Source organism: Lithobates pipiens, unplaced genomic scaffold, assembly GCF_037356315.1.
Source record: "Lithobates pipiens isolate NorthernLeopardFrog02 unplaced genomic scaffold, aLitPip1_a1.2 Scaffold_27, whole genome shotgun sequence".
Classification (NCBI taxonomy): domain Eukaryota; kingdom Metazoa; phylum Chordata; class Amphibia; order Anura; family Ranidae; genus Lithobates; species Lithobates pipiens.
Window position 1 is genome coordinate 229,072,194 of NW_027507788.1, and position 16,577 is coordinate 229,088,770.

Consider the following 16,577-nt stretch of genomic DNA (forward strand, 5'->3'; position numbering starts at 1 on the left):
CCTCCCCCTCTTCTGACTCCTCCCCCTCTTCCTGAGACATCGGCACAGAGCCTGAGATCAAATGACAGACATCCTGTGCCATGGAAGAGAAACATAGAGGAGTGACGGCACAAAAAGACCCCCGGAGCCCACCATACTTCATGTCTAAAGATAGAAATAAACCCCCCCCCCGTACCGTATATTTCATACACCCCCATACTGTACATTATATCCGCCCCCGCACTGTACATTATATCCGTCCCGTACTGTACATTATATACACCCCCCGTACCGTACATTATATCCACCCCCCCCGTACTGTATATTATATACACCCTCCTACTGTATATTATATACAACCCCCCGTACTGTACATTATATACAACCCCCCGTACTGTACATTATATCCACCCCCCGTACTGTACATTATATACAACCCCCCGTACTGTACATTATATCCACCCCCCCCCCGTACTGTACATTATATACACCCTCCTACTGTACATTATATACAACCCCCCGTACTGTACATTATATCCACCCCCCGTACTGTACATTATATACACCCTCCTACTGTATATTATATACAACCCCCCGTACTGTACATTATATACAACCCCCCGTACTGTACATTATATACAACCCCGTACTGTACATTATATCCACCCCCCCGTACTGTACATTATATACAACCCCCCGTACTGTACATTATATCCACCCCCCGTACTGTACATTATATCCACCCCCGTACTGTACATTATATCCACCCCCCCGTACTGTATATTATATACACCCTCCTACTGTATATTATATACAACCCCCCGTACTGGACAATATTTACACCCTCCTACTGTATATTATATACAACCCCCCGTACTGTACATTATATCCACCCCCCGTACTGTACATTATATACACCCTCCTACTGTATATTATATACAACCCCCCTACTGTACATTATATACAACCCCCCGTACTGTACATTATATACAACCCCGTACTGTACATTATATCCACCCCCCGTACTGTACATTATATACACCCTCCTACTGTATATTATATACAACCCCCCTACTGTACATTATATACAACCCCCCGTACTGTACATTATATCCACCCCCCGTACTGTACATTATATACACCCTCCTACTGTATATTATATACAACCCCCCGTACTGTACATTATATCCACCCCCCCGTACTGTACATTATATCCACCCCCCCGTACTGTACATTATATACAACCCCCCGTACTGTACATTATATACAACCCCCCGTACTGTACATTATATACAACCCCGTACTCTACATTATATCCACCCCCCCGTACTGTACATTATATACAACCCCCCGTACTGTACATTATATCCACCCCCCGTACTGTACATTATATACAACCCCCCGTACTGTACATTATATCCACCCCCCGTACTGTACATTATATCCACCCCCCCGTACTGTACATTATATACAACCCCGTACTGTACATTATATCCACCCCCCCGTACTGTACATTATATACAACCCCCCGTACTGTACATTATATACACCCCCCCGTACTGTACATTATATACACCCCCCCGTACTGTACATTATATCCGCCCCCGCACTGTACATTATATCCGCCCCCGCACTGTACATTATATACACCCCCCGCACTGTACATTATATACACCCCCGTACCGTACATTATATCCACCCCCGTACCGTACATTATATCCACCCCCGTACCGTACATTATATCCACCCCCGTACTGTATATTATATACAACCCCCCGTACTGTACATTATATACAACCCCCGTACTGTACATTATATACAACCCCGTACTGTACATTATATCCACCCCCCCGTACTGTACATTATATACAACCCCCGTACTGTACATTATATCCGCCCCCGCACTGTACATTATATCCGTCCCGTACCGTACATTATATACACCCCCGTACCGTACATTATATCCACCCCCGCACTGTACATTATATACACCCTCCTACTGTATATTATATACAACCCCCCGTACTGTACATTATATCCACCCCCCGTACTGTACATTATATACACCCCCCCGTACTGTACATTATATACACCCCCGTACTGTACATTATATACACCCCCCGTACTGTACATTATATACACCCCCCGTACTGTACATTATATACACCCCCCCGTACTGTATATTATATACACCCCCGTACTGTATATTATATACACCCCCGTACTGTACATTATATACACACCCCGTACTGTACATTATATACACCCCCCGTACTGTACATTATATACACCCCCCCGTACTGTACATTATATACACCCCCCGTACTGTACATTATATACACCCCCGTACTGTACATTATATACACACCCCGTACTGTACATTATATACACCCCCCCGTACTGTACATTGCTTGTGATTGCTGCGTTGTGATTGGTGCTTGTGATGGACGCGGCTGAGAGGCAGTCGGTGTTTTTCCATTTACCTTCGTCCCGTAGATGGAGGTGCTCCTCCCTCCCAGCGCATAAGTAAAAGCCATCATTGTGAAGGCCGCCGTCCTCCCGCCTTCAAACTCCATATTCACAACCTGGAGGTGGAAAACACAACATTTATTATTTTCCTTGAAATCAGCCGCCCTCAACCACCAGACCACGGCCCACTGCCAGCCTCCCCTCCCCCAACTGCAGACCTCCCATAGTGGCCCACAGTACCCCCAGGTCTCCTGAGCACCCCCAGCCTCCACAGCGCCCCCCAATCTCCACAGCGCCCCCCAACCTCCACAGCACCCGCAACCTCCTACATCACTCCCCAGCCTCCACAGCACCACCCAACCTCCACAGCGCCCCCCAACCTCCTACATCACTTCCCAGCCTCCACGGCACCACCCAACCTCCACAGCGCCCCCCAACCTCCACAGCGCCCCCCAACCTCCTACATCACTCCCCAGCCTTCACAGCACCACCCAACCTCCACAGCGCCCCCCAACCTCCTACATCACTTCCCAGCCTCCACAGCACCACCCAACCTCCACAGCGCCCCCCAACCTCCTACATCACTTCCCAGCCTCCACGGCACCACCCAACCTCCACAGCGCCCCCCAACCTCCACAGCGCCCCCCAACCTCCTACATCACTCCCCAGCCTTCACAGCACCACCCAACCTCCTACATCACTTGCCAGCCTCCACAGCACCACCCAACCTCCACAGCGCCCCCCAACCTCCTACATCACTTCCCAGCCTCCACAGCACCACCCAACCTCCACAGCGCCCCCCAACCTCCACAGCACCCCCCAACCTCCCACATCGCTCCCCAGCCTCCACAGCGCCACCCAACCTCTCACATCGCTCCCCAACCTTCACAGTGCCCTCCAACCTCCCACAATGTCCCCCAACCTCCACAGCGCCCCCCAACCTCCCACATCACTCCCCAGCCTCCACAGTGCCCCCCAACCTCTCACATCACTCCCCAGCCTCCACAGTGCCCCCCAACCTCTCACATCACTCCCCAGCCTCCACAGTGCCCTCCAACCTCCCACAATGTCCCCCAGCCTCCACAGTGCCCCCCAACCTACCACACTGCTCCCCAGCCTCCACAGTGCCCCCAACCTCCCACATTGCTCCCCAGCCTCCACAGCGCCCCCAACCTCCCACATCATTCTCCAGCCTCCCACATTGCTCCCAAATCTCCCACATCATTCCCCAACCTCCACAGCGCCCCAAACTTCCTACATCACTCCCCAGCCTCCACAGTGCCCCCCAACCTCCCACATTGCTCCCCAGCCTCCCACATCGCTCCCCAGCCTCCCACATCGCTCCCCAGCCTCCCACATCGCTCCCCAATCTCCCACATCGCTCCCCAGCCTCCCACATCGCTCCCCAATCTCCCACATTGCTCCCCAGCCTCCACAGTGCCCCTCAGCCACCCACATCGCTCCCCAGCCCCCTCCAGAAACCTCATCTCCTACAAGGGCACTGGGTCTGCTACAACCCCCATCCCCCCACAGTGACCCCCCCGCCGCTTCCAGCATTTCAATACATTACATTCCCACACTTTTATTGTGTGATTATACACTTTATTCCCTACTGTTGGGTTCTGGAAGGTTCTGGAGGAATGTCGCGGGCCCTGGGCTCACGAAGGTGGAGAACTCCTCGGTCCACATCGCTCTCTGCTGAGCTGATGAAGGTTAATGATCATCATTTCATCTTCTGCACTCAGCTTTGTACATTGGTGACTTTGTTCCGTTATAAGTCACCGCGTACCGCCGCGAGGAACGCCAGATTCACCGCCAAGTTCCGGGATTGGCCAAACCAGCAGCGATCTGAAGATTCACTACGCCGGTGAGGTCACACAAATCACATCGGTCCGCTCATCCCTCCAGAGGGTACAAACTCCATGCAGATAATGACCCTGATTGGCATGAAACCCAGAACTCGGGGGCCACCAAATCACCAACCACCGGCCCCCTACATATTCATTTCCTGCAAATATTGGACCCCAGAAAGCCTCTGCAGGCCTGTGGGAGCAATATGGAGGTGATCCCCCCATAATACCCCCCAATATATACGGGTCATCTCTGCTCTTACCTGATTGGTGCAGACGTCGTTGTCACATTCGTAGACACACCTTCCATAAGGACCGGTCCTCAAAGCTTCGGTCAGCGACTCAATGTCATAGACGCCATTGCTGCACACCACCGATACGGGCCAACCGAAGTGTCCCTGGAAGGGAGAAAGTGGGAGAGAGAAGATTCCGGGACGTTACATAATCCACAGGACACAAGTCCATCCAACCCATGTGTGATTATATGTCAGTGTTACATTGTATATCATGTATGTTGTGTGATTATATGTCAGTGTTACATTGTATATCATGTATGTTGTGTGATTATATGTCAGTATTACATTGTATATCATGTATGTTGTGTGATTATATGTCAGTATTACATTGTATATCATGTATGTTGTGTGATTATATGTCAGTATTACATTGTATATCATGTATGTTGTGTGATTATATGTCAGTATTACATTGTATATCATGTATGTTGTGTGATTATATGTCAGTATTACATTGTATATCATGTATGTTGTGTGATTATATGTCAGTATTACATTGTATATCATGTATGTTGTGTGATTATATGTCAGTATTACATTGTATATCATGTATGTTGTGTGATTATATGTCAGTATTACATTGTATATCATGTATGTTGTGTGATTATATGTCAGTATTACATTGTATATCCTGTATGTTGTGTGATTATATGTCAGTGTTACATTGTATATCATGTATGTTGTGTGATTATATGTCAGTGTTACATTGTATATCCTGTATGGGCCTTCCTTTTATCTAGATACACCACGTCTACGGGCCTTCCTTTATCTAGATACACCACGTCTACGGGCCTTCCTTTATCTAGATACACCACATCTACGGGCCTTCCTTTATCTAGATACACCACATCTACGGGCCTTCCTTTATATAGATACACCACGTCTACGGGCCTTCCTTTATCTAGATACACCACGTCTACAGGCCTTCCTTTATCTAGATACACCACGTCTACGGGCCTTCCTTTATCTAGATACACCACGTCTACGGGCCTTCCTTTATCTAGATACACCACGTCTACGGGCCTTCCTTTATCTAGATACACCACGTCTACGGGCCTTCCTTTATCCAGATACACCACATCTACGGGCCTTCCTTTATCTAGATACACCACGTCTACGGGCCTTCCTTTATCCAGATACACCACGTCTACAGGCCTTCCTTTATCTAGATACACCCCGTCTACGGGCCTTCCTTTATCTAGATACACCACGTCTACGGGCCTTCCTTTATCTAGATACACCACGTCTACGGGCCTTCCTTTATCTAGATATACCACGTCTACGGGCCTTCCTTTATCTAGATATACCACGTCTACGGACCTTCCTTTATCTAGAAGGCAACTCACCTCCTCATAGAAGGTTAGTAGATTGGTTTGGTAAGAACGATTCTTCATGAATCCATGCTGATTACTGCTAATGATATCGTTCTCATGACTAAAATCTTGTATATAGTCCCTTATCATCCCCTCCAAGAGTTTACATACTATTGATGTTAGGCCGACTGGTCTGTAATTCCCAGGGATGGATTTTGGCCCTTTTTAAATATTGGTGCTACATTGGCTTTTCTCCAATCAGCTGGTACCATTCCAGTCAGTAGACTGTCAGTAAAAATGAGGAACAATTGTCTGGCAATTACCTGACTGAGTTCCCTAAGTACCCTCGGGTGCAAGCCATCTGGTCCTGGTGATTTATTAATGTTAAGTTTCCCAAGTCTAATTGTAATTCTGTCCTCTGATAACCATGGAGGGGCTTCCTGTGACGTGTCATGAGGATAAACACTGCAGTTTTGGTTACTGAAGCCCCCCGATTCCCTCGTGAAGATGGAGGAGAAGAATAAATTCAATATCTTCACCATCTCCCCATCCTTTGTAACCAGATGTCCTTCCTCATTCTTTATGGAGCCAATATGGTCTGTCCTCCTTTTTTTACTGTTTATATACTTAAAGCGAAGTTCCCACTGTTAACATTTTTTTTTCTAGGATGGATATTTTTTTTCTCTGAGGCTTATTTAGAGCGTTTGTGATTAATTGGCGCTTGATTGGCGATTTCATAGAAGAACAGATCGTATATTCCTCTTTCGTGGCAGTTTCCATGTGAAGCCCACAAGCACCATCTTCCGGGCTCTGGTGCAGCTGAACAACCAGCATGCACCGCCCGCTCTTGTGCATGCGCAGTATGTACAGTGCAGCGCCATACACTTCTGAAGTCGCCATCGCAACAAGCCGCGTCGCCGGAAGTGCCCGCCCCCGTTGTGATGGCAACGAAGCCCTCGGCTCATTGGTCAGGCCATAATGAAGGCTGCTCAATGGTCAGATTATAATGAAGGCTGCTCATTGGTCAGACCATAATGAAGGCTGCTCGGTGGTCAGACTATAATGAAGGCTGCTCATTGCTAAGACTATATTGAAGGCTGCTCATTGGTCAGACTATATTGAAGGCTGCTCATTGGTCAGACTATAATGAAGGCTGCTCATTGCTAAGACTATATTGAAGGCTGCTCATTGGTCAGACTATATTGAAGGCTGCTCATTGGTCAGACTATAATGAAGGCTGCTCATTGGTCAGACTATAATGAAGGCTGCTCATTGGTCAGACTATAATGAAGGCTGCTCATTGGTCAGACTATAATGAAGGCTGCTCATTGGTCAGACTATAATGAAGGCTGCTCATTGGTCAGACCATAATAAAGGCTGTTTATTGGTCAGACTATAATGAAGGCTGCTCATTGGTCAGACTATAATGAAGGCTGCTCATTGGTCAGACTATAATGAAGGTTGCTCATTGGTCAGACTATAATGAAGGCTGCTCATCGGTCAGACTATAATGGAGGCTGCTCATTGGTCAGACCATAATAAAGGCTGTTTATTGGTCAGACTATAATGAAGGCTGCTCATTGGTCAGACTATAATGAAGGCTGCTCATTGGTCAGACTATAATGAAGGCTGCTCATTGGTCAGACCATAATGAAGGCTGCTCAGGCGATGAACGCCCCTCTGACCACCTTTAATGTTTGTAGCATTGGCCCCATACAGCCATTAAATAGGCAGATTGCGGCACAAGTAGGGAAAGAATTTCCCGTCGCACAGCCTGAGCAGATGTCAGATTACAAAGAGAAGAGAAGAAAGGGGTGCGGGGCGCTCGGCCGTCTGCTGAGCAGATGCATTGTGAGTGTTTTGTGTTTGGCTGTCGCCAGACGGCACGGGTCTATTGTGTGTCGCCACACAGGCCGCCGCCTCCTTTTCTCTCCCATTCAATGGCACTTCTTGGGCCCATTCTGTTTCCTCCACTTCTGCTGGAGGCCGGCCGGCCTCTAATGAACAGATGGCAGCCGACTCGGCACAATACATTCCATTAATAGACGACCCTTTATCAGTGTCCATTGTAAAGGTCTGAGCTCCTGAATACCAGATGTAGTGTTCCCATCTCCGTGTATTCCCGGATCTCCCATCTCCGTGTATTCCCAGATCCCCCATCTCCGTGTATTCCCGGATCCCCCATCTCCGTGTATTCCCAGATCTCCCATCTCCGTGTATTCCCAGATCCCCCATCTCCGTGTATTCCCGGATCCCCCATCTCCGTGTATTCCCAGATCCCCCATCTCCGTGTATTCCCAGATCCCCCATCACCGTGTATTCCCGGATCCCCCATCTCCGTGTATTCCCAGATCTCCCATCTCCGTGTATTCCCAGATCTCCCATCTACGTGTATTCCCAGATCCCCCATCTCCGTGTATTCCCAGATCCCCCATCTCCGTGTATTCCCGGATCCCCCATCTCCGTGTATTCCCGGATCTCCCATCTCCGTGTATTCCCGGATCTCCCATCTCCGTGTATTCCCGGATCTCCCATCTCCGTGTATTCCCAGATCTCCCATCTCCGTGTATTCCCAGATCTCCCATCTCCGTGTATTCCCAGATCCCCCATCTCAGTGTATTCCCGGATCCCCCATCTCAGTGTATTCCCGGATCCCCCATCTCAGTGTATTCCCGGATCCCCCATCTCAGTGTATTCCCGGATCCCCCATCTCCGTGTATTCCCGGATACCCCATCTCCGTGTATTCCCGGATCCCCCATCTCCGTGTATTTCCGGATCCCCCATCTCCGTGTATTCCCGGATCTCCCATCTCCGTGTATTCCCGGATCTCCCATCTCCGTGTATTCCCGGATCTCCCATCTCCGTGTATTCCCGGATCTCCCATCTCCGTGTATTCCCAGATCTCCCATCTCCGTGTATTCCCGGATCTCCCATCTCCGTGTATTCCCGGATCTCCCATCTCCGTGTATTCCCAGATCTCCCATCTCCGTGTATTCCCAGATCCCCCATCTCAGTGTATTCCCGGATCCCCCATCTCAGTGTATTCCCGGATCCCCCATCTCAGTGTATTCCCGGATCCCCCATCTCAGTGTATTCCCGGATACCCCATCTCCGTGTATTCCCGGATCCCCCATCTCCGTGTATTTCCGGATCCCCCATCTCCGTGTATTCCCGGATCTCCCATCTCCGTGTATTCCCGGATCTCCCATCTCCGTGTATTCCCGGATCTCCCATCTCCGTGTATTCCCGGATCTCCCATCTCCGTGTATTCCCAGATCTCCCATCTCCGTGTATTCCCGGATCCCCCATCTCCGTGTATTCCCGGATCCCCCATCTCAGTGTATTCCCGGATCCCCCATCTCAGTGTATTCCCGGATCCCCCATCTCCGTGTATTCCCGGATCTCCCATCTCCGTGTATTCCCAGATCTCCCATCTCCGTGTATTCCCAGATCCCCCATCTCAGTGTATTCCCGGATCCCCCATCTCAGTGTATTCCCGGATACCCCATCTCCGTGTATTCCCGGATACCCCATCTCCGTGTATTCCCGGATCCCCCATCTCCGTGTATTTCCGGATCCCCCATCTCCGTGTATTCCCGGATCTCCCATCTCCGTGTATTCCCGGATCTCCCATCTCCGTGTATTCCCGGATCTCCCATCTCCGTGTATTCCCGGATCTCCCATCTCCGTGTATTCCCGGATCCCCCATCTCCGTGTATTCCCGGATCCCCCATCTCCGTGTATTCCCGGATCCCCCATCTCCGTGTATTCCCGGATCCCCCATCTCCGTGTATTCCCGGATCTCCCATCTCCGTGTATTCCCGGATCTCCCATCTCCGTGTATTCCCGGATCTCCCATCTCCGTGTATTCCCGGATCCCCCATCTCAGTGTATTCCCGGATCCCCCATCTCCGTGTATTCCCGGATCCCCCATCTCCGTGTATTCCCGGATCTCCCATCTCCGTGTATTCCCGGATCTCCCATCTCCGTGTATTCCCGGATCTCCCATCTCCGTGTATTCCCGGATCTCCCATCTCCGTGTATTCCCGGATCTCCCATCTCCGTGTATTCCCGGATCTCCCATCTCCGTGTATTCCCGGATCCCCCATCTCAGTGTATTCCCGGATCCCCCATCTCCGTGTATTCCCAGATTTCCCATCTCCGTGTATTCCCGGATCCCCATCTCCGTGTATTCCCGGATCTCAATCTCCGTGTATTCCCGTCCCAATCTCTGTGTATTCCCGGATCCCCCATCTCCGTGTATTCCCAGATCCCCCATCTCCGTGTATTCCCGGATCCCCCATCTCCGTGTATTCCCGGATACCCCATCTCCGTGTATTCCCAGATCCCCCATCTCCGTGTATTCCCGGATCCCCCATCTCCGTGTATTCCCGGATACCCCATCTCCGTGTATTCCCGGATCCCCCATCTCCGTGTATTCCCAGATCTCCCATCTCCGTGTATTCCCAGATCTCCCATCTCCGTGTATTCCCAGATCTCCATCTCCGTGTATTCCCAGATCTCCCATCTCCGTGTATTCCCGGATCCCCCATCTCCGTGTATTCCCGGATACCCCATCTCCGTGTATTCCCGTATCCCCCATCTCCGTGTATTCCCGGATCCCCCATCTCCGTGTATTCCCGGATCCCAATCTCCGTGTATTCCCGGATCCCAATCTCTGTGTATTCCCGGATCTCCATCTCTGTGTATTCCCGGATCCCCATCTCCGTGTATTCCCGGATCTCCATCTCTGTGTATTCCCAGATCTCCCATCTCCGTGTATTCCCGGATCCCCCATCTCCGTGTATTCCCGGATCCCCCATCTCCGTGTATTCCCGGATACCCCATCTCCGTGTATTCCCGTATCCCCCATCTCCGTGTATTCCCGGATCCCCCATCTCCGTGTATTCCCGGATCCCAATCTCCGTGTATTCCCGGATCCCAATCTCTGTGTATTCCCGGATCTCCATCTCTGTGTATTCCCGGATCCCCATCTCCGTGTATTCCCGGATCTCCATCTCTGTGTATTCCCAGATTTCCCATCTCCGTGTATTCCCGGATCCCAATCTCCGTGTATTCCCGGATCCCCATCTCTGTGTATTCCCGGATACCCCATCTCTGTGTATTCCCGGATACCCCATCTCTGTGTATTCCCAGATCCCCATCTCCGTGTATTCCCGGATCCCCCATCTCCGTGTATTCCCGGATCCCCCATCTCCGTGTATTCCCGGATACCCCATCTCCGTGTATTCCCAGATCCCCCATCTCCGTGTATTCCCGGATCCCCCATCTCCGTGTATTCCCGGATCCCCCATCTCCGTGTATTCCCGGATACCCCATCTCCGTGTATTCCCGTATCCCCCATCTCCGTGTATTCCCGTATCCCCCATCTCCGTGTATTCCCGGATCCCAATCTCCGTGTATTCCCGGATCTCCATCTCTGTGTATTCCCAGATCCCCATCTCTGTGAATTCCCAGATCTCCATCTCTGTGTATTCCCAGATCCCCCATCTCCGTGTATTCCCAGATCTCCCATCTCCGTATATTCCCGGATCCCTATTGTTGGTGGGCATAATTCCAGCTACTGGCATACAGGCACCTCCTACTGATACCAATGATGGGGCACTATCAAAAAAAAAAAAAAAAAAAAATGCCGTGGGGGTACGCAACCTGGCAGGCCGCAGGAAAAGAGGGGGGGGGGTGAGAGAGTGCCCCCCCGAACTGTACCAGGCCACATGCCCTCAACATGCTTTGGGGTAGCCAAAGCCAAAGCACCGTGTCCCCATGTTGATGGGGTCTGCGGGCGGGGGGTTATTGGAATCTGGAAGCCCCCTTTAACCAGTTCCTGACCGTCGCACGCCGATGTACATCGGCAGAATGGCACGGACAGGGAAATGGGCGTACAGGTACGTCCCTTTAAATTTGCTGCCGTTTCATCGCGCGCTCGCCGGCCGGGACCTCCGTGAGTCGGGTCGCAGGTCACGCGGACGCAATCGCCGAACGGGGAGATGGTGATGTAAACAAGCATCTACCCGTTCTGCCTAGTGACACTGTCACTGATCTCTGCTCCCTGTGATTGGAGCAGAGATCAGTGATGTGTCACACGCAGCCTCTCCCCCCCACAGTTAGAATCACTCCCCAGGACACACTTAACCCCTACACTGCCCCCTAGTGGTTAACCCCTTCAGTGCCAGTGCCAAACTGAGGAAAAAATATTATTTTATATTTTAGGGGGATATTTATTAGAGAAAAAAGTAAAAAATATTTTTGTTTATAGTGCAAAAAATAAAAACCGCAGAGGTGATCAAATACCACCAAAAGAAATCTCTATTCGTGGGGGAAAAAAGGACGTCAGTTTTCTTTGGGTGCCACGTCGCACGACCGCGCAATTGTCAGTTAAAATGGCGCAGTGCCGAATCGCAAAAAGTGTTCTGGTCAGGAAGGGGGTAAATTCTTCCGGGGCTGAAGTGGTAACCAGGGGACCCCTCAGATCCCGCCCCCTCCCTGTGTGAATTGGTAATGGGGTACAAATGTCCCCCCCACCATTTCACAAAGAAAGTGTCAAAATTGTAAAAATGACACAACTTGGGACAAGTCCTTTAAAAAAAGCGCCTCCCCGGTGTGAAATCCTGCGTGCGCTCACCCCGGGGCGATGTGTCTGGGGGATGGGAAAAAACTCCTACAAGCCGCATCTTTGGGGGCTGTTGGAGCGATGTATACACCCCTCCCATTGGAATGAATGAAAAGCGATTCGGAAGCGCTGCAACATTGGCAGTTTAAACCCTTTCTTTGGCCACTGGGGGGGTTAAAAGCAGCGCTAAAAGCCAAAAAGCAGCGCTAAAACGAGCGTCACTTTACCGCCAACGCGGCCGCAGTGTGAAAGCAGCCGTGTAGGGAGGGGGAGGGGTTATATTGGGTGGGGAGGGATTATATTTGGTGGGGAGGGGTTATATTTGGTAGGGAGGGGTTATATTTAGTGGGGAGGAGTTATATTTAGTGGGAAGGAGTTAAATTTAGTGGGGAGGAGTAATATTTGGTGGGGAGGGGTTATATTTGGTGGGGAGGGGTTATATTTGGTGGGAGGAGTAATATTCGGTGGGGAGGGGTTATATTTGGTGGGAGGGGTTATATTTGGTGGGGAGGAGTAATATTTGATGGGGAGGGGTTATATTTGGTGGGAGGAGTAATATTTGGTGGGGAGGGGTTATATTTGGTGGGAGGAGTAATATTCGGTGGGGAGGGGTTATATTTGGTGGGGAGGGGTTATATTTGGTGGGGAGGAGTAATATTTGATGGGGAGGGGTTATATTTGGTGGGGAGGGGTAATATTTCGTGGGGGGGGTTATGTTTGGTGGGAGGGGTTTGGTCTGTATTCCTATATCTCTCAGATGGATGTGGGAGTGATGAGCACACGGCATACATTAGAGATCGGGTTTTCTGATTGGTGGGCATGCGCGCCTTGTTTAGGCCACTTTCACACAGATGCCTCCGCTTTGATGGATTCCAGTTGCTCGGGGGTGGGGGAGGGTCGATCTGTTCCGCGCTGGGCAGGCGGATGGTCGTCTCCACTCACTGTGAAGAGCCCCGCTGTCCTCTATGCGGAGATCGAATGAAAAGTCACCGCCTGTTATCCGATCCGGCAGACGGATGGGAATTAGGACCACCATCTGGATTGGGTGGATTGGATGGGATATATCGGGGGATGTCTGTAGATTGGAGGGTCCGCCTGATGAAACGGACAGACAGACCGGATCAGAGCGCCGTGTGAATGGGGCCCTCAATCGTCTATTATTCATTCCGTTATAAGAGAACGTTGTGTATATTAAACATTAGTAGCGGGCGGCAGCCAAGCAAGCAGCATTTCCAGCTGTCCTCATTGGCCGCCTCCATATATCTCAGTGAAGACGATGAGGACTCACCTGGTTGAGATAAATCTTCTGCGCTGAGTATGGACACGCCCCCTCCACCGCGCAGTCCAGGCAGCGGCTGCTGGCCCCGCTGGGCTACAATCAATCACAGAAATCGGTTAGAGATCTCATGGTGTATACAATGTTACCATTCACTTCCTACATAGAGAAGGATCAGCGATCAACTTCACCCCACAATGGAGGAGAGGACTGCTGATCTGCTGCTTCTGGATCAATCACACCAATCACAGGCCAACCAATCACTTCATGACCAATCTCTGATTAGTATTTCTAATAAGCCGTCACCGGGAGCCACATTCCCCCTCCCCCACCCCACATATACAGCTATGTTCAGTCCAGCAATGTCTATAGAAGAACCTTCCCCCAACCCCCATATAGCTGAGGGCCCCGGGGCCCAACCTGAGGATCTGTACTACATTGTGTGGCCCCTGGACCCCTGTCTGCAGTCTCTGATCATCTCCTGTACTATGTCTGCAGTCTCTGACCATCTCCTGTACTATGTCTGCAGTCTCTAACCATCTCCTGTATCATGTCTGCAGTCTCTGATCATCTCCTGTACTATGTCTGCAGTCTCTGATCATCTCCTGCACTATGTCTGCAGTCTCTGATCATCTCCTGTACCATGTCTGCAGTCTCTGATCATCTCCTGTACTATGTCTGCAGTCTCTGATCATCTCCTGTATCATGTCTGCAGTCTCTGATCATCTCCTGTATTATGTCTGCAGTCTCTGACCATCTCCTGTACCATGTCTGCAGTCTCTGATCATCTCCTGTATTATGTCTGTAGTCTCTGATCATCTCCTGTATTATGTCTGCAGTCTCTGATCATCTCCTGTACTATGTCTGCAGTCTCTGATCATCTCCTGTACTATGTCTGCAGTCTCTGATCATTTTCTGTACTATGTCTGCAGTCTCTGATCATCTCCTGTATTATGTCTGCAGTCTCTGATCATCTCCTGTATTATGTATGCAGTCTCTGATCATCTCCTGTAGTATGTCTGCAGTCTCTGATCATCTCCTGTAGTATGTCTGCAGTCTCTGATCATCTCCTGTATTATGTCCACAGTCTCTGATCATCTCCTGTACTATGTCTGCAGTCTCTGATCATCTCCTGTACTATGTCCGCAGTCTCTGATCATCTCCTGTACTATGTCTGCAGTCTCTGATCATCTCCTGTACTATGTCCGCAGTCTCTGATCATCTCCTGTACTATGTCTGCAGTCTCTGATCATCTCCTGTATTATGTATGCAGTCTCTGATCATCTCCTGTAGTATGTCTGCAGTCTCTGATCATCTCCTGTATTATGTCTGCAGTCTCTGATCATCTCCTGTACTATGTCTGCAGTCTCTGATCATCTCCTGTACTATGTCTGCAGTCTCTGATCATCTCCTGTACTATGTCCGCAGTCTCTGATCATCTCCTGTACTATGTCTGCAGTCTCTGATCATCTCCTGTACTATGTCTGCAGTCTCTGATCATCTCCTGTATTATGTCTGCAGTCTCTGATCATCTCCTGTACTATGTCTGCAGTCTCTGATCATCTCCTGTAGGATGTCTGCAGTCTCTGATCATCTCCTGTACTATGTCTGCAGTCTCTGATCATCTCCTGTATTATGTCTGCAGTCTCTGATCATCTCCTGTACTATGTCTGCAGTCTCTGATCATCTCCTGTACTATGTCTGCAGTCTCTGACCATCTTCTATACTATGTCTGCAGTCTCTGATCATCTCCTGTACTATGTCTGCAGTCTCTGATCATCTCCTGTACTATGTCTGCAGTCTCTGATCATCTCCTGTATTATGTCTGCAGTCTCTGATCATCTCCTGTACTATGTCTGCAGTCTCTGATCATCTCCTGTAGGATGTCTGCAGTCTCTGATCATCTCCTGTACTATGTCTGCAGTCTCTGATCATCTCCTGTATTATGTCTGCAGTCTCTGATCATCTCCTGTACTATGTCTGCAGTCTCTGACCATCTTCTGTACTATGTCTGCAGTCTCTGATCATCTCCTGTACTATGTCTGCAGTCTCTGATCATCTCCTGTACTATGTCTGCAGTCTCTGATCATCTCCTGCACTATGTCTGCAGTCTCTGATCATCTCCTGTACCATGTCTGCAGTCTCTGATCATCTCCTGTATTATGTCTGCAGTCTCTGATCATCTCCTGTACTATGTCTGCAGTCTCTGATCATCTCCTGTATTATGTCTGTAGTCTCTGATCATCTCCTGTATTATGTCTGCAGTCTCTGATCATCTCCTGTACTATGTCTGCAGTCTCTGATCATTTTCTGTACTATGTCTGCAGTCTCTGATCATCTCCTGTATTATGTCTGCAGTCTCTGATCATCTCCTGTATTATGTATGCAGTCTCTGATCATCTCCTGTAGTATGTCTGTAGTCTCTGATCATCTCCTGTAGTATGTCTGCAGTCTCTGATCATCTCCTGTATTATGTCCACAGTCTCTGATCATCTCCTGTACTATGTCTGCAGTCTCTGATCATCTCCTGTACTATGTCTGCAGTCTCTGATCATCTCCTGTACTATGTCTGCAGTCTCTGATCATCTCCTGTACTATGTCCGCAGTCTCTGATCATCTCCTGTACTATGTCTGCAGTCTCTGATCATCTCCTGTATTATGTATGCAGTCTCTGATCATCTCCTGTAGTATGTCTGCAGTCTCTGATCATCTCCTGTACTATGTCTGCAGTCTCTGATCATCTCCTGTATTATGTCTGCAGT

At 49.7% G+C, this 16,577-nt stretch overlaps 1 protein-coding gene across 1 annotated transcript in view; it reads right to left on the bottom strand.

The window, feature by feature from the left end:
- Window positions 1-16,577, bottom strand: part of LOC143933032 (putative oxidoreductase YteT) — a 259,999-nt gene that overhangs the window by 110,181 nt on the left and 133,241 nt on the right. The window contains exons 12-14 of the mRNA XM_077455949.1: window positions 13,828-13,911; window positions 4,562-4,696; window positions 2,463-2,564 (exon numbers count right to left, since the gene is read on the bottom strand). Coding sequence (XP_077312075.1) covers window positions 2,463-2,564; window positions 4,562-4,696; window positions 13,828-13,911 — 321 coding nt within the window. The remainder of the gene's footprint in view (window positions 1-2,462; window positions 2,565-4,561; window positions 4,697-13,827; window positions 13,912-16,577) is intronic.